Genomic DNA, 27,205 nt, shown 5'->3' on the forward strand with positions numbered 1-27,205 from the left:
AAATAATAAACATCAAGCAAAACAGTAAAACAATGACACCGTGACACAATTAAAACCAAGGCCGGGCCAAATGTAATGGACAAAATTAAAATGTTGAACTTGACAGGCAATATGTAGAGGTATATGGAGGTAGGTGCAATGTGCAGATAATCCTGAATCTCTAGCAAAGTGCAATTGGGACTTGAAACCAGGAGTTTCCTATTCTGGAAAGGCACACTGGAACAGCCAGGTCTTCAGGCTCTTCCTAAAGACAGCCAACGTTGGGGCTTGTCTGATGTCCTTGGGGAGAGAGTTCCAGAGTCGGGGGGGGCACCACAGAGAAGGCCCTGTCCCTCGTCCCCACCAAACGCGCCTACGACGCAGGTGGGATCGAGAGCAGGGCCTCTCCAGATGATCGAAGGGAGCGTGTGGGTTTGTAAACAGAGATACGGTCATATATATACACACACACATACACATTATACTATTAGCGTAGTACAATATCAGTATTATATTTTACTATATTGTACTATAGCATTATATTGTAATATTATTAGTAATAGTACATGTAATATAAATATGTAATTATAATATCGTATTATTAGTAGTATTATATTGCATTGCATTATCTATATAAATAAAAATGTAATGTTCGTTTGTGGGATTAACAGAACTCAAAAACCACTGGATGAATTGACACCAAATTTGGACACAAGACACCTCTCAGGCCAACGAGTGACCACCACTCATAAAAACACTGAAAAACACAGTGAAAGAGACTTAAAAAGCCAAAAAAAGGACATTACAACGCATGTGCAAAACCACATATATACACATATAGACATACATACACAAAGGGGACGTGGCAGGGGACGTATAGTATTATATATACACAATATATTATATTATATTGTTAGCATAGCACAGGAGACAATGTGGAACTGTCCCCTGGCCCCCTCTCTCTTCACTCTGGCCCAGAGTGGCAGTTGGTGCTGAGTGGAGGGGTCCCCAACTGATGACATATGTAGGAGACAAGATGGGACTGTCCCCTGCCCCCCCCCTTCACTCATTTTTAAGAAATACCAAGCATAAAAGAAGAAGAGCAAAACAAGGAAGCAAACCTTATTTTTGCTGTAAGCGTCTAAAATGCAAGATTTGGTGACGGGCGGTTAAAAAATAAGAGAAGCGGGCACTTGTCTGTATGTTCTTGGTGTCTCTGCTGGGATTCCAACCGAGCTTCTTACCAGAAATACATGCAGAAATGCTTCCCCAAGGAGTTGGTGCGATTGATATTTTTAGCCAGTGAGGAGCTTGCGGCATCGATTCTTTCTGGGGAGTGGGTTGGGAGAGGAGGGCTCAAGTCTCTTCTCCTGTTTCCAAGCATCCTTCCAAATCCAGCTCTGTTTCTGTGAATTTCCCCAATTTCCTCAATGGGACCCCACTCGCTCCTTTGTCTCCATGGCTATGTCGACCCTGCAATATAGTGAAAGTAACAGACCCCCTGACTTCCCCTTCTCTTCTTAGTCCCTCCAGAACAAGAGCTACAACCACTTTGCTGCTATCTACTACTTGCTGGTAGAGAGGCTCAAGTCCCACCGGAGTAGCTTCCCTGTGGAGCAGCGGTTGGATTCTCGGCAGCGGAGGCCAAGCACCATTGCGGAGCAAACCGTCGCCAAGGTAAGCGCCTCGCTGTATGCATTGGAGACCGCTTTGTGTGCAGACTGGCAGCAGAACCTGAGACTGAGGCTGCCGAGGGGGGAAAGGAAAGGGCCCGAGGCTGCAGAGGGGGGAAAGGAAAGGGCCTGAGGCTGCTAAGAGGGAAAAGAAAGGGGACTGAGGCTGCCGAGGTGAGAAAGGAAAGGGACTGAGGCTACTGGGGGGGGGGGGGGAGGGACTGAGGCTGCCGAGGGGGAAAAGGAAAGGGACTGAAGCTGCTGAGGAGGAAAAGAACAGGGACTGAGGCTGTTGAGGGGGAAATGGAAAAAGACTGAGGCTGCTGGGGGGGGGGGGGGGAAAGGACAGGGACTGAGGCTGCTGAGGGGAAACAGAAAGAGCCTGTGGCTGTTGGGGGGGGGAAGGAAAGGGCCTGTTACTACTGCGGGGGAAAAGGAAAGGAACTCAGGCTGCTGAGGGGGAAAAGGAAATGGGCTGAGGCTGTTAGGAACTGTGAGAACTGTAGTCCAAACACCTGGGGGGGGGGGGGGCAAGGTTTTCCCATGTCCGTGCTATGGGATTCAGGGAACTGAACTCCAAGCTCCAGATTTCATCAAACTGGAACAGGATCTAGTCAAAAGCTCTTCATGCACTGTCCCGCTGAAATGAAAAGCCATGGAGTCTGTCTTTGCGGTCGCAACTCTCACTGAGAGACCCCCTTGCAAATAAGTTTTCATTCTTTGGTGACCTACATTTGTGGATCCCAGGGATGAAAAGGATTTCAGTGTCTTCTCCTTCCTTGAAAATGATTTGGCACCAACTATTCGTCTGCTGAAGTTCTTGGCCTGGAATGGGGTTAGTGCAGCCTTCAGACCACATATATGTGGCACTCGGAGTCCCGACTGTTCCTCAAAATTCTTACTGTACTCACAGTAAACATGACTAGGGTTTCATCTAAACCAACTGTTTAATTTAGGGTCAGTCTGGATCACTCGGCTGTAGATTGGCCCTGGATCACCTGTGATGCTGGCCACACACATCAAGTCAAATCCATGACTTCATGTCAGTATCCAAGCTGAGACCACATCACTTGTCAGTCCCATTGTCCTCCCTGCAAGGGTGTGGCTGTCATGGTCAGAGTGACATTGAAGGAGTGGACTGGCCATCCCATTCTAATCCCAGCAAAAGTGATTGAAATGGGACTTCTGTGGCTAGAAAGGAGCAACAATAATGACACAAGTATGACCTATCATATTTTCTGAACACAGGAAGGATGATGGTGGCATTATGTGTGTGGACAATGGGTGAGGCTGTAGCGGAGCCAGTCCAGTTTCCTGATTTCGACAAACCCTGGGATGCTCCAGAGATTCCTTTAGAGAAAAGCTTACTGTAGCATAACAGGAGGTGGCATGATGTCACTTCCTGTTGTCATTTGGAGAGGGACTACAGGGGAAAATGGAGAGGAATGGTTTCCTGTGAGGGGCGGCAGTGCTCAGTTCCCCACCCTTTGCAGAAAGTGGTCTGTCTGCTGCAGCAACTTGGAAACCGGAAGGGGAGTTGAGGCCGCTGTCCTTGGTGCATATGTTTGCAGCTGATCCCTCCTGAGGCCACCAAATTGGGGCTGGTCTAATCGCCAAGAGGGTGACCCAGGAAATCCCCGGCTCAGTCTTGCTCCTGTCACACATCCCGCGCCTCTCGAGCACCACTTCCTCTCCCCGCCCCTTCCTATTTTGCATTATGGGCACGGTCATATTGACCTTCCCGAAAGGGCACTCTGCGAGGATTACTGCCCGTGAAGCTGTCTGGCTGCTCCAGAGTGCTATGCAAATGCTTGCTAAGTAGCTGATGGCTTTCCCCACAAATCATCCCTCCCCTTGCTTTGGGCAGATGCTGCCGTTCTCCTAGCGTGCAACTCACAAGCCTCGGGGTAAGAACTACCCCACATTATCGCTCTTGTCAAAGCATCTGGTGGTCCGGAAAGTGCTGGGGCCGCTCAACCCATTTTCAGACAAGTCAGTGAAATGCGCCGACAGCGATTCTCACGCTCTTCCCATTTTGGGAGCCCTGGTGTCTCGTCTCAAGGTCGTGCCGGTCAAACACATTATGTCTTACATCGGCAATAATGACAACAGGGTTTGGTCGTGGTGGGGCCTGAGAGGCTTTGGGGGCTCCAGTGAAGCTGGAGGCAAAGGGACATCCTCTGGGTCTAGCATTGTGACGCACGGTGTTGATGCAGCAGTCTCCTTGCCAGCGGGCATCTTGCAGCCTCTGAATCAGCCCGGTGCCAATACCTGGAGCATCCTGACTTGCACTTGCTTGCCATAACAATGGAGGCACAATGCCCAGCCCTTAGGAAAACTCTGCATCCCTGTGCCCTCTGCCACCCCCTTTCTGGGCCGCTGCCAAGAGTGGGAATACTAAAGACATTTAGTGCCGACACACTAAAAAAATCAAAGAGCTCCCTGTTTTTTTCTTCTTGTTGTGCCTCTGCCTTGTGGTGGGGCTTCCTTTGAGTCCTTCAGTTATGTTATTGGTTTTCTGTTTTTCTTCTATACTCAGGTCTTTTTCCCAACATTCTGGTACTCTTCGACCTTCCTTTCTGCTCAGTGTCCTTCTTGGTTCAATATTTGTGTTTTTTGAGCCAGTATGGTGCCGTACTTGGAGTGTTGGGCTAGCCAATTTGCAGCGGCAAAATAAACATTGACCAGAAAGCTCTATAACAGGACTCCTCAAACTTCTTAAACAGAGGGCCAGTTCACAGTCCCTCAAACTGTTGGAGAGCCAGATTATAATTTGAAAAAATATGAATGAATTCCTATGCACATATCTTATTTGTAGTGCAAAAAACACTTAAAAACAACACAATAATTAAAATGAAGAACAATTTAAACAAATATAAACTTATTACTATTTCAATGGGAAGTGTGGCCTGCTTTTGGCTGATGAGATACAATTATTGTTATTGTTGTGTGCTTTCAAATCATTTCAGACTTAGGTTGACCTTGAGTGAGGGCCGCGTAAATGACCTTGGAGGGCCGTATCTACCCCCCCCTCCCCGGGGCCTTAGTTTGAGGACCCCTGCTTTATAATAATGGGGTGGCCTGAAGATACAGAATGACAACAAACAGTGGAATGCTAATGTACTGAAGCGGTTTGCATAGTAGTCTTAAGATTCTGAGGAACATGGGTTCAAATCCCCATTTAGCTGTCATGTTTCCAGTTTAGTGCAAGGCAATGGGAAGTCTCCTCTGAAGTTAGGAGTTGCTTTCTTTCAAGGCCACTTGGTCACCAAAAAGTGTCCTCTCTATGTCCTTTATAGCTGTTGTAGTTCAGCCTTTGTGTCTGCACCAGATCTCTCTGGGGATTCTGGGCCTGTTAGTCAGCCTGTTGACACAAGGTATTCTGGATCTGCTTTATTTACTTACTTAGGCGATCCCTCGTTGGATGAGTAAGATGGTCTTCCTTGATGACTATTTTTGTGGGTTTGTAGGTGGTTGTGGAGCCCTATTCTTGACCCGCGTCTTCTCCCACAGTGAAGGCATTGGTTTCCAGGTGGAAGGCGGTCCCGGTCGGGGTTGGCTTGACGCGCCTTCCTCTTGGCACGCTTCTCTCTTTCACCCTCCACTCGTGCCTCCTCGAATTCTGCAGCACTGCTGATCACAGCTGACCTCCAGCTGGAGCGGTCAAGGGCCAGGGCTTCCCAGTTCTCAGTGTCTATGCCAGAGTTTTTAAGGTTGGCTTTGAGGCCATCTTTAAATCTCTTTCCCTGTCCACCAACATTCCGTTTTCTGTTCTTGAGTTCGGAGTAGAGCAACTCCTTTGGGAGACGGTGGTCAGGCATCCGGACAACGTGGCCAGTCCAGCGGAGTTGATGGCAGAGGACCATCACTTCAATGCTGATGGTCTTTGCTTCTTCCAGCACGCTGACGTTTGTCCGCTTGTCTTCCCAAGATATTTGCAGGATTTTCCAGAGGCAGCGCTGATGGAATTGTTCCAGGAGTTGCATGTAATGTCTGTAGACGATCCACGTTTCACAGGCATAGAGCAGGGTTGGGAGGACAATAGCTTTATAGACAAGCACCTTGGTATCCCTACGGATTCTGAATCTGCAAGTCAGTAGGAATAGCTAGGAATTTTAGGCCCTGAAAATGAGTGGTTTCTGTCTGAAGACCACATTTCAGCAGAGCTGAGCTCAGAAGATGATAATGGAAGTCAAGATGGACAGACTAATGAGCAGTTAGATAGAAGATTTAGGTTTCGTCAACATAGGGTTTCACGTGAAAAAGTCAGAATATCAAGAGGCTTGTTAGCAAAAAAAAAGAAGTATTTATCTGTTTCCCAAGGGAAAAAGCATGATTTTCTCTCTATATTAGCTAGTCCAGCAGAGTCTTTGGTCACTAGAAGCAAAACTGGAGTTTGAATATAGAACTTCTGTCAAGTCAAGGGATTTCTACTGCTATGTTCACGGTCCATGTTTGTTCCTGTTTCCAAGTGTTGTGGGCTGTTCGTGAATTTCATATTTTGGATTTATTCTGCTCTTTCTATTGTCGAAGGCTTTCATGGCTGGAATCACTAGGATCTTGTGGGGTTTTTTCGGGCTATAGGGCCATGTTCTAGAGGCTTTTCTCCTGACGTTTCGCCTGCATCTATGGCAAGCATCCTCAGAGGTAGTGAGGTATGTTAGAACTAGGAAAAGGGGCTTATATATCTGTGGAATGACCAGGGTGGGACAAAGAACTGTTGTCTGTTGGAGCGAAGTGTGAATGTTTCAACTGATCACCTTGATTAGCATTTGATGGCCTGGCAGTGCCTGGGGCAATCTTTTGTTGGGAGGTGATTAGATGTCCTTGATTGTTTACCCTCTGTTGTTTTGCTGTTGTAATTTTAGAGTTTTTTTAATACTGGTAGCCAGATTTTGTTCATTTTCAGGGTTTATTCCTTTCTGTTGAAATTGTCCACATGCTTATGGATTTCAGTGGCTTCTCTGTGTAGCCTGACATGGTGGTTGTGAGAGTGGTCCAGCATTTATGTGTTCTCTAATAATCTGCTGTGTCCAGGTTGGTTCCTCAGGTGCTCTGCTATGGCTGACTTCTCTGGTTGAAGTAGTCTGCAGTGCCTTTCATGTTCCTTGATTCGTGTTTGGGCATTGCTGCATTTGGTGGTATTTCATGTTTTGGGTTTATTCTGCTCCTGTATTCCTGGTTTCTGGATGCTTCTCATGTGCCTTGATTTCTGTGGAATATCTCTGATTTTTGGACTCTGTTTTGTGATACTGCTTGCTATTTTACTTGGACTGGAGTGTGTGTTCAGAGCAGAGGTGCTTCCCAGTCTTGGAGAGCAACAAGAGCTGCTTTTTCTTCTCCCTTGTAGGCCCAGGCCTCCATGCCTCCGGTCACTCTGCGACCCCAGAACGTGCGGCTGCTGAGGTCTCCTGGCCTCCCACCGCCATCAGCCGCAGAAGCCTTCTCCTTCCCTCTCTCGGCCTGCCAGGCGGAGGCTGCTTTCATGGAGGAAGAGAGAATCGACACTCCAAAGGTGAGATTTGCGTTTCTCCAATGCCCTGTGATGATTCAAATTTGGATGTATCGGGTGTTTGTGCCAAATTTGGTCCAGTGAATGAAAATACATCCTGCATAAAAGATATTTACGTTACAATTCATAACAGTAGCAAAATTACAGCTACGATGTAGCAACGAAAATAATGGTATGAGGAACTGTACTAAGGGGTCACGGCATTAGGAAGGTTGAGAAACGCTGCCCTATAGTGACCAAGGTTATGCACAAACAGGGTGGAAAGGCAGCAGTGCTTTCCTCTTTGTGATCTGCTGAAGTGTATCGTATCCGATCTTGGTGATGATATGAAGCCATCCTGACTGGTCACCAGCAGTAGCTCTGTCCTCAAAGTTAGTGGCTGTCAATCCATCCCATCGATTGGTGGTTGCTTTCTTCTCTCCTACTCTACCCAACAGCATTCAGTGTCCTAGCGGGATCCCTGCTTCTGGTGCTGAAAAGAGAAATTGATGTTCAAGCTGGGAAAATAAACCTTGCTCTTGCCTCTGTTCTCCATGCCCTGGCTAACACCCACTTTAGATTGCAGCGATAATACTTTACAGGGGCTTCCTATGGCGTTGGAGGCGTTGGTTGTTGCAGAATGAAGTTGTATCAGAAGAGCTACGCGGATCAAGCTAGTGGTTAAGGACTTAAAGTTGCTGTCAGTCTGTTTATTTATTTATCATATCAGGAGAGAACCAAATGGTTGTATTGTATTTTTTTTAAAAGCACACACAAAGTTTGCAAACTCGGCATGTTGTTAAATGTCCTTTGACCAGTAGCTGGCCACTTGGAGTGCCTCTGGTGTGGCTGTAAGGGGGTCCTCCATTGTGCATGCGGCAGGGCTCAGGCTGCATTGTAGTAAGTGGTCTGTGGTTTGCTCTTCTCCACACTTGCATGTCGTGGACCCTTTGTAGCCCCATTTCCGCATCTCGTGGTGCCAGAGCGCAGTCTGTTCAGTGCCTTCCAAGTCGTCCAGGTTTCTGTGTGCCCAGGAAGGAGTCTCTCATTTGGTATCAGCCATGGATTGAGGTTCTGGGTTTGAGCCTGCTATTTTTGGACTCTTGCTTGCTGAGGTGATCCAGCGAGTGTCTCTGTAGATCTTAGAAAACTATTTCTTGATTTAATACTATTTCATGATAATAATGGAAATGGCTACATGATTGTGATAATAATGTTTAAACTGTTTTTACTTTATTTTTTATTTACTATTTTATATTGCTGTTATATTTATCATATTTGTTGCAGCATCGAACTGTTGCCAGTGTAATCCGCTCTGAGCCCCCCACCCCCACCCCCCAGGCAGGGTAGAAATATTGTTAATAATAATAGTAGTAATAATAATAATAATAATAACAATAATAATAATTTAAGTCAGTCTGTAAAACTATAAAACTCTGAATAGCTTGGCACTAGGATACCAAAAAGAATAGGATTTGGAAAGGTTAGTTTGGTGAATTTCCAGAATTCTGCAGCAGCAGCTAGAGAGAGTTTTGGAAGCGATGTGAGAGGAGGCTGCTTTCTCGGTGACTGTGTCTGCTTTTGGAACCCAGGCCTCTCTCTCTTATCAACCCGAACAATTATTTTGGGCTCCTAGAAAAAAGCTGCTTTTGGTTTTCTAAGCATCTAGCAGCATTTGATAAATTGAAGCTACATTGCTGGTATCATTTTATTTATTTATTTATTTATTTACTTTACTTTACTTGTATACCGCAGTTTCTCAGCCCAACAGGCGACTCAACTCGGTTTACAACAAGGATAAGAATCAATCAACGATATACAATTTAAAACCATAAAAGCATAATATACAATATTGACACAACAATAGACAACACAATGCATCTCATAACTAGAGTCGTGATCCAATACGTCGTCCAAATTTCCATTCCTGTAATTTTAGAAAAGATTGATTTTGACTGTGCTTTATGTGCAAAGGTTCTATGTTGTTTTGTGTCAGTATTGTATTAACCGATTTTGCAAGACACTCTGGAGAAATGCTGGCAAGGGATGTTCAAAGAATCAGAAAGCAAACTCTGCCAGTGCATTTGCTCTCTTTCTCTCTCTCTGGTACATGTGTTGCGGTTCCTCACTCTGTTCATGGCAGAACCGTGTTCAATTTCCTTGCGGTGATGTACAGTTGCTCCTGTTCATTTACAGCGGTTGTGAGGGTGCCCCTCTTTGCTCAGCCTCACCGCAAAAGGTGCCAGAAGCAGGTTGTTAAAAAGGGAGAGGTGTGTGAGGAACGGATTCGGAGGCTTCCGTTCAGCAGCAGGAAATGGGTATTTTCCAGGATGAGTGGTTTGCAAAGCTCCCAAGATAAACATGGCACCTGAGGCACCTGACTCTTTCTGGGTCCAGGAAGAGCTGTTGCGAAAGACGCCTCCTCTCCAAGGAGAGAGCTGTTTCCCAGGAACGTTTCCTTATTCACTGAAATATTTCTGTTCTACTTCCCAGATCTCCGGGCATGCAACTCGACTCATATATTTTGAAAAGTATAAACAGTAAACTTATCTATAAAGCTTGACGTCGAACAAGCAAAATAAGAGATTAACATATATGTTAAATGATTTACAAGCATGTGCACCTGACATGGCCTTATTTTTATTTATTATTATTATTATTATTTATTTATTTATAGTATTTATATTCTGCCCTTCTCACCTCGTAGGGGACTCAGGGCGGATTACAATGTACATATACATGGCTAACATTCAGTGCCATAGACACACAACATATATCGACAGACACTCAGAGGCTATTTAACATTCCAGCTTCTGGCTACCAGGGGAGCTGTCGCTTCAACGCCCATTTGAAGTACTTCCTCGTTCTTTGCATGCTTGCTGGAGATTTTTATGGCCTCGTAAATTAGTTTAATTAGCCTCCCTACGTAAGTGGTACCTAAATTTCCTACTTGACAGATGCAACTGTCTTTCGGGCTGCAAAGGTCGACAATAAGCTACATAAATTGGTCAGAAGCTCACTCCAACCTGGGCTGGCTTCGAACTGAATGAAGCATGTGCGGTGCACCAAAGCCAGGAAGGAGCAGTGGTTGCTCTTAATGTCTGACTGCAACCACGTTGGCAGAGCACTGCTACATTGAAGGCCTTGGTGACTCCAATATAGTTTACCTGTCCACACGTGTCTCCCTCTACGAACTATCAAGGACTTTAAGATCAAACAGGGATGCCCTGCTCTTGGTCCCACCGCCATCACAGTCACATTTGGTGGGGACGAGACAGGACCTTCTCCGTGGTGGCTCCTCAGCTGTGGAACTCCCTCCCTAAGGAGGTTAGATCTGTCCCCTCCTTCTAGACCTTCCGGAAGAAACTTAAGTCCTGGTTATGAAGCAAGGGTTTCAGATGAGACTGATTTTACTGGCAAAGATGAGATTTTATTGACTGCAATTTGGACTGATTTGGATGATGCTTCTAACCTGGTGAACTGTTTTAATGTATATTTATATTTATTTTTATGGATTTGATTGTATTTTTTATGTGTTTACATTGCGTTGACATCGAATTGTTTCCTGTTGGTAGCCGCCCTGAGTCCCTCCTTGGAGGTCGAGAATGGGTGAGGGTATAAATGTTCTAAATAAATAAATACTAATAAATAAATAATAAACCCTTGTGGCAGCAGAACTGCTGACCAAAAGGTCAGCGGTTCAAATCCGGGCAATGGGGTGAGCTCCCATCTATCAGTTCCAGCTTCCCGTGCGGGGGCATGAGAGAAGCCTCCCACAGGATAGTAAACCATCCGGGTGTCCTCTGGGCAATGTCCTTGCAGACAGCCAGTTCTCTCACACCAGAAGCGACTTGCAGTTTCTCAAGTTGCTCCAGCAAGGAAGAATACAAATGCTATGTTGAACTTGGTTTGTCTTCTACGGGACAAGCCAAAGGTGAAGCAAGGAAAGCAGCAGGGCATCAGATGCACGTGACATATGTCTTGGAAACCTTTCCTGTCAGAGAAGGAGGTCCATTGGTGACCGAATCCGATGTGTAATACCACTGACATTAGTGGTCATTCTCATTTTGTCCAGCTCAGCATCTTCTGTGAGCAACAGATGGCCCAGGAGGGGCTGAATAGGATTAGCTTGGTTTTGCACAGTCGGCCACTTGTGTGAGTTGTGTACCTGAGCTTGTCAAGAGGGCTGATCCTCCCACACTTTGTTTCAGGGATCGGAAAAGGTGAACTTGCAACTTTTATCCCAAGTATATGGGAACAAAAAGGCTTTGAGGCCTCAAGAATTTTCCAGCAGGAATATTTTCAGGCCGGGGGCTCAAAGAGCTTTGGTCTTATCAGCCATTTCAAAGTAGTAGCTCTGGAGATTGATTAGCATCCCTCCCATGCTTTCGTGGAGTATCTCTCGTGGAGCTTCCCCCAATAAGCCTGGATTAAACTGGAGCAGGGCTGCCGATATTTAGCACCCCGGCGCTGGCTCTGGGCAATCTCTGAACCTTTTTTCCTCCAGCCATTAACCACTTAATGAAATTGGTGTGCCTTGAAGTAGTTTCTGACCTAGTCAGATCTGTCTTAGCAAACTGGTTCAGAACGGTAGCAGGATCGAAGCCCTCCGTGAAAGACTGTAAGACTTTGCCAGGTTCGTAGGCATAGATGAGATCTTTTAGACTACCAACCTAAACAATATAGGATTCTGTAGCTCATGAGCAGCCCCTTGAGTTAAATTATGCTCCTGATATCTTTGTGTCGGCAAACAAACTGGTAGCCAATAGCTCTATTTCAAGAAGGGAGTTCTATATTCTTCCTGTAAGGTCAAGGTAAAGGTTTTCCCCTGACATTAAGTCTAGTCATGTCCGACTCTGGGAGTTGGTGCTCATCTCCATTTCTAAATTGAAGAGGTGGCATTGTCCGTAGACACCTCCAAGGTCATGTGGCCTGCATGACTGCACGGAGCACCATTACCTATTGACCTACTCACATTTGTATGTTTTCGAACTGCTAGGTTGGCAGAAGCTGGGGCTAACAGCGGGAGCTCATGCTGTTCCCTGGATTTGAAGCTGCAAGCTCATCCATTTCTAAGTGGAAGAGGTGGCATTGTCCGTAGACACCTCCAAGTTCATGTGGCCTGCATGGAGCGCCATTACCTATTGACCTACTCACATTTGCATGTTTTCGAACTGCTAGGTTGGCAGAAGCTGGGGCTAACCGTGGGAGCTCATGCTGCTCCCTGGATTTGAAGCTGCAAGCTCATCTCCATTTCTAAGCGGAAGAAGTGGCATTGTCCGTAGACACCTCCAAGTTCATGTGGCCTGCATGGAGCGCCATTACCTATTGACCTACTCACATTTGCATGTTTTCGAACTGCTAGGTTGGCAGAAGCTGGGACTAACAGTGGGAGCTCATGCTGCTCCCTGGATTTGAACCTGCAAGCTCCTCTCCATTTCTAAGCTGAAGAGGTGGCATTATCCATAGACACCTCCAAGTTCATGTGGCCTGCATGGAGCACCATTACCTATTGATCTACTCACATTTGCATGTTTTCAAACTGCTAGGTTGGCAGAAGCTGGGGCTAACAACGGGAGCTCACCCCACTCCCCGAATTTCAATCAGCAAGTTCAGCAGCTCAGCGGTTTAACTGTAGCCGACTCCAAACAGTTTCCAAAGGCAACCCCACATTATCATCACCTTGACAGGGTGCCATTGAGGCCGGTGTCACTTTGCGCAGTCTTGAGTGCTCCTCCCCTTAGAATGACTCCAAACAGGTTGAAAACAAAGCAGGAGAACCTTCTACATTGCATCAGGTGTCTTGTCTTGAACCACTTCTGTTTGCCAGGGATGGCGTGAGCAGCCCCATCCTTGATGTCTCCCTCACCGAAGCCGTGACGCAGGGGTGGTTGTGTGGCACTGGCCACAAAACCGAGCCCAACTAATCCGCTTCTACAGGTGGAGTTGCCCTAAACCTGTTTTTCTTCTGCGCTCGGCTGTCAAATCCCATCTCACAAGCGGGGCATGACGCCGCTTCCCGTATCCCTCCCGGTCATCGCCATGGAGCCCGTGTTCGTTGGCTCAGTGCCCGGGTCTTACGGCAAACCAGCCGTCAGCTTTCCCCGGAGGAGTCTTTGCATGTACGGACTCGCCGCTCCAAATCTGGATGAAGGGACCCTGCAGCTTTTCTCCTCTCACGGGGAAGGCATGTCTATATAACACATGCCATCTGCTCAGGCTGGCCTTCCATTGGAAAGGCTTTAGGGACAGGTATTGCATAGCACAGGTGTCTTTCGGCTACGAGAAACATCAGTGTAGCGGGAGGTAGTGAAATAAAGGATTTAGCCCTTATCAAAGTGGAGTCCTTCCCTGGTCCAAGGCAGATGTAGGCCCAGCCAATACGATTGCTGCCTTCAGCCCAAACTAGTCTACTGTGTATTAGTTTGGGGTGTCCTTTGAAGACAGTGTTTCCCAACCTTCCTAATGCCGTGACCCTTTAATACAGTTCCTTGTCTTGGGTTTCAGAATGCTCTCCGATTGTAGGTGAACTATAAATCCCAGCAACCACAACTCCCAAATGTCAAGGTGTATTTTCCCCAAACTTCACCAGTGTTCACATTTGGGCATTTTGATTATCCGTGCCACGTTTGGTCCAGATCCATCATTGTTTGAGTTCACAGTCGTCTCTGGATGTAGGTGAACTACAACTCCAAAACTCAAGGTCAATGCCCACCAAACCCTTCCAGTATCTCTTTTAGTCATGGGAGTTCTGGTTCAATTTCATTGTTGGTGAAGTTCAGAATGATCTTTGATTGTAAGTCAACTATAAATCCCAGCAACTGCAACTCCTATATGTCAAGGTCTATTTCCCCCCAAACTCCACCAATGTTCACATTTGAGCATACTGAGTATTCATGCCAAGTTTGGTCCAGATCCATCATTGTTTGAGTCCAGTCATCTCTGGATGTAGCTGAAGTACAACTCCAAAACTCAAGGTCAATGCCCACCAAACCCTCCCGGTATTTTCTGTTGGTCATGGGAGTTCTGTGTGCCAAGTTTGGTTCAATTTCTTCATTGGTGGAGTTCAGAATGCTCTCTTGAGTGAGAACTATAAATCCCAGCAACTTCAACTCTCAAATGTAAAGATAAATCTCTTCCCCAATCCCATCAGTATTCAAATTTGAGCGTAATGGGTATTTGTGCCCAATTTGGTCCAGAGAATGAAAATACATGCCAGACATTTACATGATGATTCATAGGTAAAGGTTGTCCCCTGACATTAAGTCCAGTTGTGTCCGACTCTGGGGTGTGGTGCTCATCTCCATTTCTAAGGCGAAGAGCCGGCGTTGTCCATAGACACCTCCAATGTCATGTGGCCGGCATGACTGCATGGATTCATAACAGTATGATTCATAACAGGAGCAAAATGACAGTTCTGAAGTAGCAACGAAAATAATGTGATGGTTGGGGGTCACCACAACATTGAGGAAGTGCATTAAGGGGTCGCGGCATTAAGAAGGTTGAGAAAGACTGTTTGATCACAAGACAGAATGGAGGAACGGCTTCCACTTGCACCCAGAGCAATCCCCAGACGGGTCCAACTAGTATTTCTGGAGCAGTTGTAGCAAACCTAGTGACGAACGTGCTGGTGGCTTCTTCGCCCAGAAGAATAGATTAAAACCACAGGTGTTTTTGTTTTCATGCTTTGCAGGAGTCATCTTCACTCTGTGACTCTGGTTTGGGGCCACATTGCCGGAAAGATCAAAGCTGAGCTTCAAGGAGCTGATTGTCTTTCCCCTCTGTGCTAAAACCTCTAGCATGACCTCCCTTTTCAGCTTTAGAAGGGATAGTTGAGCGTGCCTTTGGAGGAGAGATTGCTATCACCCCCAAAACCAAACCCTCTTTCGCTTGATGCCACAGTCGCTAAAGGCAGAAAAGCTTTTAGAGATGCGGCACAAACCCATAGACTACCGGGTCCTTGGCCTGGCCTCAGCCGCTCTGCAATTAACTAATTTTGAAGCTGATCCCGTGGGACAGATTTCTGGGGGAATTTGGGAACAGTGGCCAAAACGGCTGGGAATTAGTCAAGAGTAGCAAGGTCGGTCACCCGTCCGCCGGCCAAGAGGACTGTTTGCTTTCGGCACTGCACACACCTGGGACACGGGTTTCCACGTGATCCTGGCTGGACAAGAGCACTTTCAGCGGATCAGAGAGAAGGATTCCCTGTCATTTGTACCCCATTTTTTGGTCTCCAAGAGAAAGCATATGCCGTTTCTTTCAGTTGACAGTAATCCTTGTGCAGTTCAATTGCCTGCTCATTTCTGTGTTGCAGTCATAGAATAATAGAATCCTAGAGTTGGAAGAGACCTCATGGGCCATCCAGTCCAACCCATTCTGCCAAGAAACAGGAAAATTGCATTCAAAGCACCCTGAAAGATGGCCATCCAGTCTCTGCTTGTTGTGGCATCACATTGCTGCCAATTTGTAAGCTGCCTTGAGTTTCCTTCGAACTGAGAAAGGCAGCATAGAAATACTGTAAATAAATAATAAATAAAAGCCTCAAAAGAAGGTGCCTCCAGCACACTCTGGGACAGAGAGTTCCACTGCTGAACACAGTCAGGAAGTTCTTCCCCATGTTCAGGTGGAATCTCCTTCCTTTCCTGTAGTTTGAAGTCATTGTTCTCTCGCGTCCCAGTCTCCAGGGCAGCGGAAAACAAGCTTGCTCCCCCCTCCCTATGACTTCCTCTCATGTATTTATACATGGCTATCATGTCCCCTCTCAGCCTTCTCTTCTTCAAGCTAAACATGCACAGCTCTTCAAGCCACTCCTCATAGGGCTTGTTCTCCAGAGCCTTGATCCTTTGAGTTGCCAGTTAGTACACCATCAAAAACATTGTGTTAGTGAAACATGCAGAGAATAGAGATTGACTTTAATAATAATAATAATAATAATAAACCTTTATTTATACCCCGCTAACATCTCCCGAAGGACTTGGTGCGGCTTACAAGCGGCCGAGGCCCAACACATCAATAAAACAACAGCATAACAAATACAACAATAAATAAACTCATAAAACAAAACAATAAGCATTAAAAGACTAGCAGTAAACATTAAACACTAACACCACGACGATGATGATAATAATAATAATAATAATAATAATAATAATAATCTTTATTTATACCCCGCCACCATCTCCCCGAGGGGGACTCGGGGCGGCTAACACGAGGACAAGCCCGAAGATACAATACATCAAAATAAAATACAAAATGTAGACAACAAACTTACAACGGAATAAAATACATAAAATAGAAACATAAAGTAAACCACACAAATTGACATAACATAAAATCAAACACAATTGGCAGAGTACAATAAACATAGCGATTACTATAACACTTTGTAACACGATCTTTGGTTCCTGGGTTAGAAATGTCATTTCCTAATTGGTTCTATCATAAAAACATGGGGAAAGTTTACCAAACTTCAAAAACTTTGCCTTTGCGGGAGGGACATCATCCGGCAGCACATTTTGTACCCGTTTTTCAAGGAGATGAGAGGTTTCAGCCCAGTGGCTTCCCTTCATTCTCTCTCTTGTACGTGTGCATCAACCACACTCCATGAAAATAATAGTAGAATGAAGATTCTTACATTGGGAAAAGCGTCAGTCAATAGGGACATCCCAGGAGGTCCCTTCGAGGTGGGGTTATTTCACATTTAATTGTACAGTCAAGAACCAGGTTATTTATTTATCGTGTCAGTATCAAGCAGACAATTCTATTACATTTTAAACAATTTTTAACAAACAGACAAAACAGAGTTGATTAAATGTCCTTTGACCAGTATCTGGCCACTTGGAGTGCCTCAGGTGTTGCTGCAAGGAGGTCTTCCATTGTGCATGTGGCAGGGCTCAGGTTGCATTGCAGTAGGTGGTCTGTGGTTTGCTCTTCTCCACACTCATATGTTGTGAATTCCATTTTGTGGCCCCATTTCTGAAGGTTGGCTCTGCATCTCGTGGTACCAGAGCGCAGTCTGTAAGCACCTTCCACATCACCCAGTCTTCTGTATACTCAGGGGGGAGTCTCTCATTTGCTATCAGCCATGGATTGAGGTTCTGGGTTTGAACCTGCCAGTTTTGGACTCTCACTTGCTGAGGTGTTCCTGCGAGTGTCTCTGTAGATCTTAGAAAACTATTTCTTGATTTAAGTCGTTGACGTGCTGGCTGATACCCAAACAAGGGATGGGCTGGAGATGTCACTACCTTGGTCCTTTCACTATTGGCTGCTACTTCCCGGCGGAAGTCAGGTGGTGTAATACCGGCTAGACAGTGTAATTTCTCCAGTGGTGTAGGGCGCAGACACCCCGTGATAATGCGGCATGTACAAATTATCATTATTTATTGAGGTGGCACTGGATAAGCTGGGATTCTATTATTATTTTCATGGAGTGTGGGTGATGCACACATCCAAGAGTCAATGAAGAGAAGCGACTGGACTGAAATCTCTCAGAAAAGGATGAGGGTGATATTTTAGAGAGGGGTCTGCAGCCTGCTTCCTGCAAAGGTCACTTCATGGATGCCTGTTTCTGCTCTGCCTTGCCAGCTCCACTCTTGACTTTTCAAGAGCCAGATCCACGGTTTGTGGCAGGCTGCCTCTGCTCCATTCCCAAAGGTTCTGCTTCTCACTCCATTTATGGAGATCCCAAATGTCAGAGTCCATCTTTGTTTGTTGTTTCACTGAGCCTGGTCTGTTTCCCTCCCCGCTCATCGTGGCATCAGGTGAACGGCTGCCTGCTGGACCCAGTGCCCCCGATGATGGTCAGGAAGGGCTGCCAGTCCCTGCCGAGCAGCATGATGGAGACCTCCATCGACGAAGGGATCGAGACGGAAGGGGAGTCAGAAGAGGACCCGGCCCAAGCCTTTGCTGCCCTGCAAGCCACTCGCTGCGGGAAGAGAAGGCACACTCTGGCAGAGGTCACCAACCAGCTGATGGTCATGCCGGGCACAGGTAAGGAAGGGGCAGCGCGGGCACGTTTGGAGCTGGTTGATTGGAGGGAGACAACCTTAAGACAAGGGAGGAATTCTCAAGTTGTCTTCGTCATCATATATACTGTTGGGCAAGTGGGCTTATTAACGAAAGATCCTCCCCATGAATGTATACCAGAATAACTTAGCAGCAGTGTGACCCAGCACCAGTAGTTCAAAGTGATAAAAAGAACAAAAACACACAGACCAATGTTATCTCTTCCTTAGGAGGCTTTTCTTTGTAGTAAAATAATATAGTTTCACTATTTACAAGAACTATGTTTCCATAACACAAATAAAGTTCTTTATACTTCCTTCTTTGCTTCCACACTGGGATTCTTTCTCATGCAGATAGACAGCTTCACTCTCACAGAGCCTCCTCTCAAGACCGGTTACACAGGAGCTTTACACAATAGCTTTTTACACACAGAAGCCTTCACATTAGAGTTTCACACAATAGCTTTATACACAAGACCTTCAACCTGGGGCTTCCTCTCACCAAAGCTTCTCACACCAGACCTTCTCATACTGAGGCCTACTAACACTGAGGCCTTCTCACAGTGAGGGCTCTCTCAGACCAATACCTCTCTCAGACTGAGGCGAACTAACACTGAGGCCTAGTAACACTAATGCCGACCTTACACTGAGGTCTTTTCACAATGAAAGGTCTCTCAGACTGATGCTTCTCTCACACTGAGGCCTAGTAACACTGAGGCCGACCTCACATTGAGGCTTTCTTACAGTGAGGGGTCTCTCAGACTGATGTTTCTCTCACACTGAGGCAAACTAACACTGAGGCCTAGTAACACTGAGGCTGACCTCACACTGAGGCCTTCTCACAGTGAGGGCTCTCTCAGACCGATGGCTCTCTCACACTGAGGTGAACTAACACTGAGGCCGACTTCACTCAGGCCTTCTCACAGTGAGGGCTCTCTCAAACAGATGCCTCTCTCACACTGAGGCAAACTAACACTGAGGCCGACCTCACACTGAGGCCGACCTCACACTGAGGCCTTCTCACAGTGAAGGGTCTCTCAGACTGATGTTTCTCTCACATTGAGGCAAACTTACACTGAGGCCTTCTCGTACCGAGGCCTACCAACACACTGAGGACCCTCTCCCACAGAGGCCTCTCACATATTGAGGGCTACTAAGCTACAGGTACACCTGCTTATATAGAACTGCAGCTTTTGCTCAATCATTGTATATATTTAACCCTTTCAGTGCTTGATTCACATACCTAGTTAATTGTTAATATTTTTGACATATACTCCTATGTAAGTCGACCCCAAAGGACAGGTTTGGTGGCCAAAATCATGAGGTTTCATCTGACCCATGGATTCATAAAGTCCAGATGGAACAAGTAGTGATTCTTTTAGAGCAGGCCTGGGCAAACTTCAGCCCTTCAAGTGTTTTAGACTTCAACTCCCACAATTCCTAATAGCTGGTAGGCTGTTAGGAATTGTGAGAGTTGAAGTCCAAGCAAAAAAGTTACTTTTTTGAGCACCCCCATGCATTTCTGAGAGGAGTCACCCAAGAAACGTCAATCTTTGCTGCAAATTCAGGAAGCGAATGTTTCAAGGGAAGAGCCCTCCAGGTGTTTTGGACTTCAACTCCCACAATTCCTAACAGCCAGTAAGCTGTTAGGAATTGTGGGAGTTGAAGTCCAAGCATTTCTGAGTTGAACCTCCATGCATTTCTGAGAGGAGTCACTCAAGAAACGTCTATCTTTGCTGCAAATTCAGGAAGCAAATGTTTCAAGGGAAGAGGCCGGAGTGGATTTGCAGACTCCGGCTCCGCTTGACATCCTGCTGAAACGTCGCCGCCGACAAAGAGAAGTCCTCTGTGTGTTTTTATTACCTCCGAACCAACAATGAGTGTGCTTTGCAGGGAGATAAGAGGGGGGAGCCAATGTACAGATGGCTTCTGCTTGTTTTGCCAAGCGGTCTCATGGCAGCAAAGACTGGGAAGAGCAAACAGACCAGCCGTCAGCTAATCGAGGGCTTAACAGGGATGGAAAAAAGGAAGTGGAAAAGCCCCTCCGAGAAGAAAAGGTCTCTCTTGTCAAATAGAAAAGGGGCGGCCGTGTCCTCGCCTGACCTGGGAAACGTCTTGCTTCTCGGAGATAGTGTCCCGTTTTTGCGCTCTGGATCTGCAGGGGGAATTCCTGGCCCTGAAGTGGAAATAAACAAAATCCAGCACAGTGACATGGCAAGCGGTGTTCTGCCAAAATAGTGGTTGAACAGGCCTCCTCCCTGAGATGTTGACAGCCGTAAAGCAACAAAGGAAGCCTGTCGCTTTGCCCTTTGTGCCTTTTAGATGTTTGAACTCGATCCCTTTGGCTCTTGGTTGGAGGGGAAGTGTCTCCAGGCCATAGGAGAGCTTCCTAGGATCCCAAATTTGCAGGGCCCCCAACACAGTCCCTTCAATCTTCCCCATTTGAAGATGTTGGTGTACCTAAACTCATACAGAATACATGGAAACATAAGGAAGGACCTACACTACATTTGGAGCCCCCGGTGATGTAGCGGGTTAAACCGCTGAGCTGCTGAACTTGCTGACCGAAAGGTTGGTGGTTCAAATCTGAGGAGCGGGGTGAGCTCCCGCTGTCAGCCCCAGCATCTGCCATCCTGGCAGTTCGAAAACATGCAGATGTGAGTAGATCAATAGGTACAGCTCCAGCAGGAAGGTAACAGTGCTCCATTCAGTCATGCTGGCCGCATGACCTTGGAGGTGTCTATGGACAACGCTGGCTCTTCAGCTTAGAAATGGAGATCAGCACCAGAGTCCCAGAGTTGGACAGAACTAGACTTAATGTCAGGGAAAACCTTTACTTTTTTAGGCCCAGATAGAGAGGCAATGGAAGACTGTTGGGAAAGGGACAATTACCCCGCACAGATCCCCATCTCTGGCAAACCCAAGCATCTCAATTTTCCCTCAATGTGTCCATTCCTGTTGCAGCCCTTCCCAGAATGGCAACAGGAAGCAATGTGTTGTCACTCCCTATTGCAATTTCAGAGGAAAATTGAGATGCTTGGGTTTGCCAGAGATGGAAGTCTATTGGCGGGGGGTGGGGGGTAATTGTCCCTTTCCCGACAGTCTTCCATTGCTTCTCTTAGCTGGGCCTTAAAAAAAGTAAAAGTTTCCACTTGACATTAAGTTTAGTCATGTCCAACTCTGGGGGTTGGTGTTTATCTCCATTTCTAAGCCAAAGAGCTGGCGTTGTCCATAGACGCCTCCAAGATCATGGGACCAGCATGACTGCATGGAGTGGTTACCTTCCAGCAGAAGCAGTACCTATTGATCTACTCACATTTGCATGTTTTTGAACTGCTGGGTTGGCAGAAGCTGGGACTAATGGCGGGAGCTCACCCCACTCCCCGGATTTGAACCGCTGACCTTTTGGTCAGCAAGTTCAGCAGCTCAGTGTTTTAACCTACTATGCCACCAGGGGCTCCAAATGTAGTGTAGGTCTTTCCTTATGTTTCCATGCATCCTGTATGAGTTTAGGTACACCAACGTCTTAAAATGAGGAGATTGAAGTGACTGTGGTGGGACCCCTTCAAATTTGGGACTGAAGGAAGCTCTCCTATGGCCCAGAGACACTTCTCCTCCAACCTTTTGGTCAGCAAGTTCAGCATCTCAGCAGTTTAACCCACTGCACCATGGGAGCACCCTTATCTGGGTCTAGAGTCCCATGTTAAGCTTATCTCTTGTCCATCAGTAGAAAGGGCTTCTGTCCCAAGTTGACTTAACATGTGCCCTTTTCTGGGTTTCTACAGGAAAGGTCTTCTCTGTGGAGGAGAACCCATCCTTGAGCAGCGTGGACTCCGAGTACGACATGGGCTCCATCCAGAGAGACCTCAGCTTCCTGGAAGACGGCCCCTCCTTGAAGGAAGTGGTCCTGACCAATCCGCCAGCACCTCGGATGACACCGCCGACGCCGCTGCCCTTCATCGGCCTGAGGCCTGCCAACCCTGCCATGCAGGCCCTGGCCTCCCACAAGCGAGAGGCCCACAACCGCTCCCCCGTCAGCTTCCGAGAGGGACGCCGGGCATCCGACACGTCCCTGACACAAGGTACGGAGGGGCATTGAGCAAAGAAGAGCGTGCCGTTTCAGGGCACACTGCAGGGAGTTTGGGATATGGTTCATGACTTCCTAATCATACGATTTGTTCAGTAGTGGAACTCTCTGCCTCAGTGGAGCAATGGGTTCTAATGACAGGAAAGGAGATTCCACCTAAACGTTAGGAAGAACTTCCTAACCATACAAGTTGTTCAGTAGTGGAACTCTCTGCCTCAGTGGAGCAATGGGTTCTAATGACAGGAAAGGAGATTCCACCTAAACGTTAGGAAGAACTTCCTAACCATACAAGTTGTTCAGTAGTGGAACTCTCTGCCTCAATGGAGCAATGGGTTCAAATGACAGGAAAGGAGATTCCACCTAAACGTTAGGCAGAACTTCCTAACCATACAAGTTGTTCAGCAGTGGAACTCTCTGCCTCAGTGGAGCAATGGGTTCAAATGACAGGAAAGGAGATTCCACCTAAACGTTAGGCAGAACTTCCTAACCATACAAGTTGTTCAGCAGTGGAACTCTCTGCCTCAGTGGAGCAATGGGTTCAAATGACAGGAAAGGAGATTCCACCTAAACGTTAGGCAGAATTTCCTAACCATATGAGTTGTTCAGTAGTGGAACTCTCTGCCTCAGTGGAGCAATGGGTTCAAATGACAGGAAAGGAGATTCCACCTAAATGTTAGGAAGAACTTCCTAACCATACGAGTTGTTCAGTAGTGGAACTCTCTGCCTTAATGGAGCAATGGGTTCAAATGACAGGAAAGGAGATTCCACCTAAACTTTAGGAAGAACTTCCTAACCATACAAGTTGTTAAACAGTGGAACTTTCTGCCTCAGTGGAGCAATGGGTTCAAATGACAGGATAGGAGATTCCACTTAAACGTTAGGAAGAACTTCCTAACCATACGAGTTGTTCAGTAGTGGAACTCTCTGCCTCAATGGAGCAATGGGTTCAAATGACAGGAAAGGAGATGGATCTAAATGTTAGGAAGAACTCCCTAATCATAGAAGTTGTTCAACAGTGGAACTTTCTGCCTCAGTGGAGCAATGGGTTCAAATGACAGGATAGGAGATTCCACTTAAACGTTAGGAAGAACTTCCTAACCAACAGTGAAACCTTGGAAACTTGAGGCTGGATGGCCATCTGTCAGGGATACTTTGTGTTTTTCCTGCATGGCAGGGGATTGGACTAGATGACCCATGGTGTCTCTTTCTGTGATTTGTCCACCTATGTACTGCTTTCCTCCACGTATTTCGTGTGATTGGGAGAAAATATGGTTTGGGTTGTTGTAGGTTTTATTGGGCTATATGGCCATGTTCTAGAGGCATTCTAGAACATGGCCATATAGCCCGAAAAAACCTACAACAACCCAGTGATTCCGGCCATGAAAGCCTTTGACAATACAAAATATGGTTTATTTGCGACTTTCCCCACAAATATGGTGCCCATATACATGTGCTGAAACCACCTTAAGAACCATCGCCTAAGAATTGGCAGCGTGGTTGTACTTTCATGACACCAGGATAGCTTTCTTTCCTAACAGTCGTTTTGGATGTTCCCGACCCAGGAATCGTAGCCTTTCGGCAGCACCTCCAGAACCTGGCGCGGACCAAAGGCATCCTGGAGCTGAATAAAGTCCAGCTGTTTTACGAACAGATGAGGACTGAAGACGCAACGGCCTTGGGGGGCCCTTCCTCTCAGCTTCAGGACCTCAGGAGTGCTCCACAACAGGTATGGGGCTTGTGTATTGTTCGTTGTGAAGCCTCACAAGCTGCTGTGTAGCCAACTTTGGCCGTTGCGCCTGAGAGAGCAAGCTTGCTTCCAGCTTTTATCTAGAACATGGGCTTCCTTTGCAAACATGGCAGCAATGGGGAGTTTTCCAACCAGTTTCCGGCCATGATTCTGGCTCAAGAGGAGAAGGTCAAGCATACCATCCTCCCCAAGCCGCTAAGATTCGTTTCTCCCAATCTCAGTCTCAAGACAAGATGATTGACTTGGGGATGGGCTGTTGTAGGTTTTTTGGGCTATATGGCCATGCTCAAGAAGCATTCTCTCCTGACGTTTTACCTGCATCTATGGCCGGCATCCTCAGAGGTTGTGAGGTCTGTTGGAAAGTGGGGCTTATAGAATTATTATTATTATTATTATTATTATTATTATTATTATTATTATTATTGGGGGAATTCTTTGTTAAGAGGTGATTAGCTGATTGTTTCTTGTCTGGGGTTCCCCTGTCTTTGCGTTTTGTTCTTTATTTACTGTTACCTTTTTAACTATTTAATTATTTTATCTCACCCCTGTGCACCCCCCCCCCCCCCCGCCCCAAACCACATCTTTTACATATAATCTGTCCAAAATTTCAATTCTTCTTGTGGAGGTTATTTATTTTTCGTGTCATCCACAACCAGAACATTGTATTACATTTCTAACAGAACAAAACAGACAAACAGATTTTAAAAAACCCCACACATTTTGCAAACTTGGTAGCTGATTAAATATCCTTTGACCAGTATCTGGCCACTTGGAGTGCCTCTGGTGTTGCCGCAAGGAGGTTCTCCATTGTGCATGTGGCAGGGCTCAGGTTGCATTGCAGCAGGGGGTCAGTGGTTTGCTCTTCTCCGCACTCGCATGTCGTGGATTACACTTTGTGGCCCCATTTCTTGAGGTTGGCTCTGCATCTCGTGGTGCCAGAGAGCAGTCTGCTCAGCGCCTTCCAAGTCACCCAGTCTTCTGTGTGCCCAGCGGGGAGTCTCTCATCTACATTCACTGTTTTGCGTGGTGAGATGTGTTCCACACTGGGCATGCATATTCAGCAGCAGAGCAGCATAGCGCAAGGGCAGATGTCTTCACTGTGTCTGGTTGTGATCCCCAGGTTGTGCCAGTCAGCTTTCGTATGATAAGCTGGAGGTGACTTTTCCTTCTATATTTTTTGATCCTTTTTCAATAAATTTTCTCCATACATCATCAAAATCACTTGGTTTCCATATACCTCTTTTAACTTTTAATATACACATCAGCTTATCATCTATTGCCAATGTCCATACATCCTCGTACCACTCCTCTATTTTTTATATTTATTTCTCTTTTCCAATTCCTTGCTATAAGCAGTCTTGCTATTGTTAATAAGTTTGTTATTGCATCTTTATCCTCTTTTTTCAGTTATTATTATATAATTATAATAAAGCTATACTGGGACTTCTTTCTATTTTAGTGTTCATTATATCTTCTATTTCTCTAAATACTCCCCCCCCCCCCCGCAAATAATTTACATATTTACATTGCTACCACATATGTGTATATGTTCCTGATTCTTGGCATCCTCTCCAGCAATTTTTGAATAGTTTTTATTTATATTTGCTATTCTTACTGATGTTATGTACCATTTCCATGTTAACTTATAGTATTTTTTTAACCTATACTGATAAATTTTTCCACGTCTTTGTCTCCATAATTGTTGCCACTCTGTTTCATTTATTTTTATCCCTAAGTCTTCTTCCCAGACCTCCTCAAGGATGTTGTTTTTTGTTCTTCCTTCCTTTATTTCAATTATTATCTTGTATACTTTACTAGTTACTCCTTTCAGATTTTCATGCTCCTCTACAACCCTTCCATTTTGTATTATTTGTTCAAATTGGTTAAGCTTACTTCCGTTTTTATTAATTTTTTACCCAGATTTTAAACCATTGTTCTAATTGTATACAATGGAATTTTTATTTCTCTATATTCTTCCATAATCATTTCCTTCTTCATTCCAACCTTTATCCAATCCTCTATTTTGACTATATTTTTCCCTTAACCTTTTATCCATTACTTTTTTTTGGAAAAAAAATGGATTTTTTTCCATTATAACTTTATTTACTGTTATAACTTTAGAGTTTTTTTAATACTGGTAGCCAGATTTTGTTCATTTTCATTGTTTCTTCACACCTACCTCCAACAGACAAGGGTTCTTTCTCCTATTTCTGGACTTTCCACAGATATATAAACCCAATTTTCCTAGTTTCCAACAGACCTCACAACCTCTGAGGGTGCCTGCCATAGATGCAGGTGAAATGTCAGGAGAGAATGCTGCTAGAACATGGCCAGACAGCCCGAAAAACCTACAACAACCCAATGATTCGAGCCATGAAAGCCTTCGATAATACATTGACTTGGGGATGGTGGAACTGGGCTGTGAGTTCACTATTTTCCTCCATTTCTCTCTCCTTCTCTCTCTCTTCTCTGTGTTTCCAAGGAGGAGGCCTCCCAGCCACCGGATGCTGCCTCGGCCTTCCCGAACGGCTTGCACCCACAGCTGCTCTCGCGGCGGCAGAGCTTAGAAACACAGTATTTGCAGCACAGGCTCCAGGTACGCCGGCTCCTCACGAAGCAGCTATCCACTCTCTTTCTCTCCCTTTCCATTCTGCATCAGTATGTGCCGTTGTTGTAGTGATGGCCATGTTTGGCAGTTTGAGTGTAAACAAAGAAGAAAATGTAGTATTGTGGTGCCTTTCAGGCTGTGCGGTTTATACAATGGGCCGTAGTCCATGCTTCGTAAAAATACCACAAGGCTGTTTATTCCTCCTTTTGGAAGGCGTCACGCTCTTTGTATGTAGCCATCGTGCAACGGTTCTTTCTCTCTTTGCTTCAGAAGCCCAACCTGCTTTCCAAAGCCCAAAATGCCTGCCAGGTGTTTTGCAAGGAGTTGCCCCGGAGCCTGGAGCAGCAGTTACAGGAGCACAGGTGAGCGAGAGGGTGCGGGGGTCTCGGGAAAGGGGTCCCTTGGAAACACAGCCACGGGAGGGAGCCTTGGGTCAGGCCAAGAGAACAGAGCCATCTTAGGGCAATTTCCAAAAAGGAAAAGGCATTCAAAACATAGTAAAGCAGCAACAACAGTAGTAGCAGCAGCAGCAGTTCAGCAGGTCAGAAGCATCTAGTGCCAGCAATAGAGCAGCTTGAGCTTTAAGCAATATAGTGACAGTCGAGCTTAAAAAGTTA

The 27,205-nt window shown here is 46.0% G+C and overlaps 1 protein-coding gene across 1 annotated transcript in view; it reads left to right on the forward strand.

Annotated features, from left to right (window-relative positions):
- Window positions 1-27,205, forward strand: part of SIK2 (salt inducible kinase 2) — a 113,883-nt gene that overhangs the window by 81,494 nt on the left and 5,184 nt on the right. Inside the window, exons 8-14 of the mRNA XM_060786943.2 lie at window positions 1,504-1,656; window positions 7,003-7,167; window positions 17,904-18,132; window positions 21,932-22,228; window positions 23,796-23,959; window positions 26,463-26,576; window positions 26,859-26,950. Coding sequence (XP_060642926.2) covers window positions 1,504-1,656; window positions 7,003-7,167; window positions 17,904-18,132; window positions 21,932-22,228; window positions 23,796-23,959; window positions 26,463-26,576; window positions 26,859-26,950 — 1,214 coding nt within the window. The remainder of the gene's footprint in view (window positions 1-1,503; window positions 1,657-7,002; window positions 7,168-17,903; window positions 18,133-21,931; window positions 22,229-23,795; window positions 23,960-26,462; window positions 26,577-26,858; window positions 26,951-27,205) is intronic.

Source organism: Anolis sagrei, chromosome 7 (genome assembly GCF_037176765.1).
Source record: "Anolis sagrei isolate rAnoSag1 chromosome 7, rAnoSag1.mat, whole genome shotgun sequence".
Classification (NCBI taxonomy): domain Eukaryota; kingdom Metazoa; phylum Chordata; class Lepidosauria; order Squamata; family Dactyloidae; genus Anolis; species Anolis sagrei.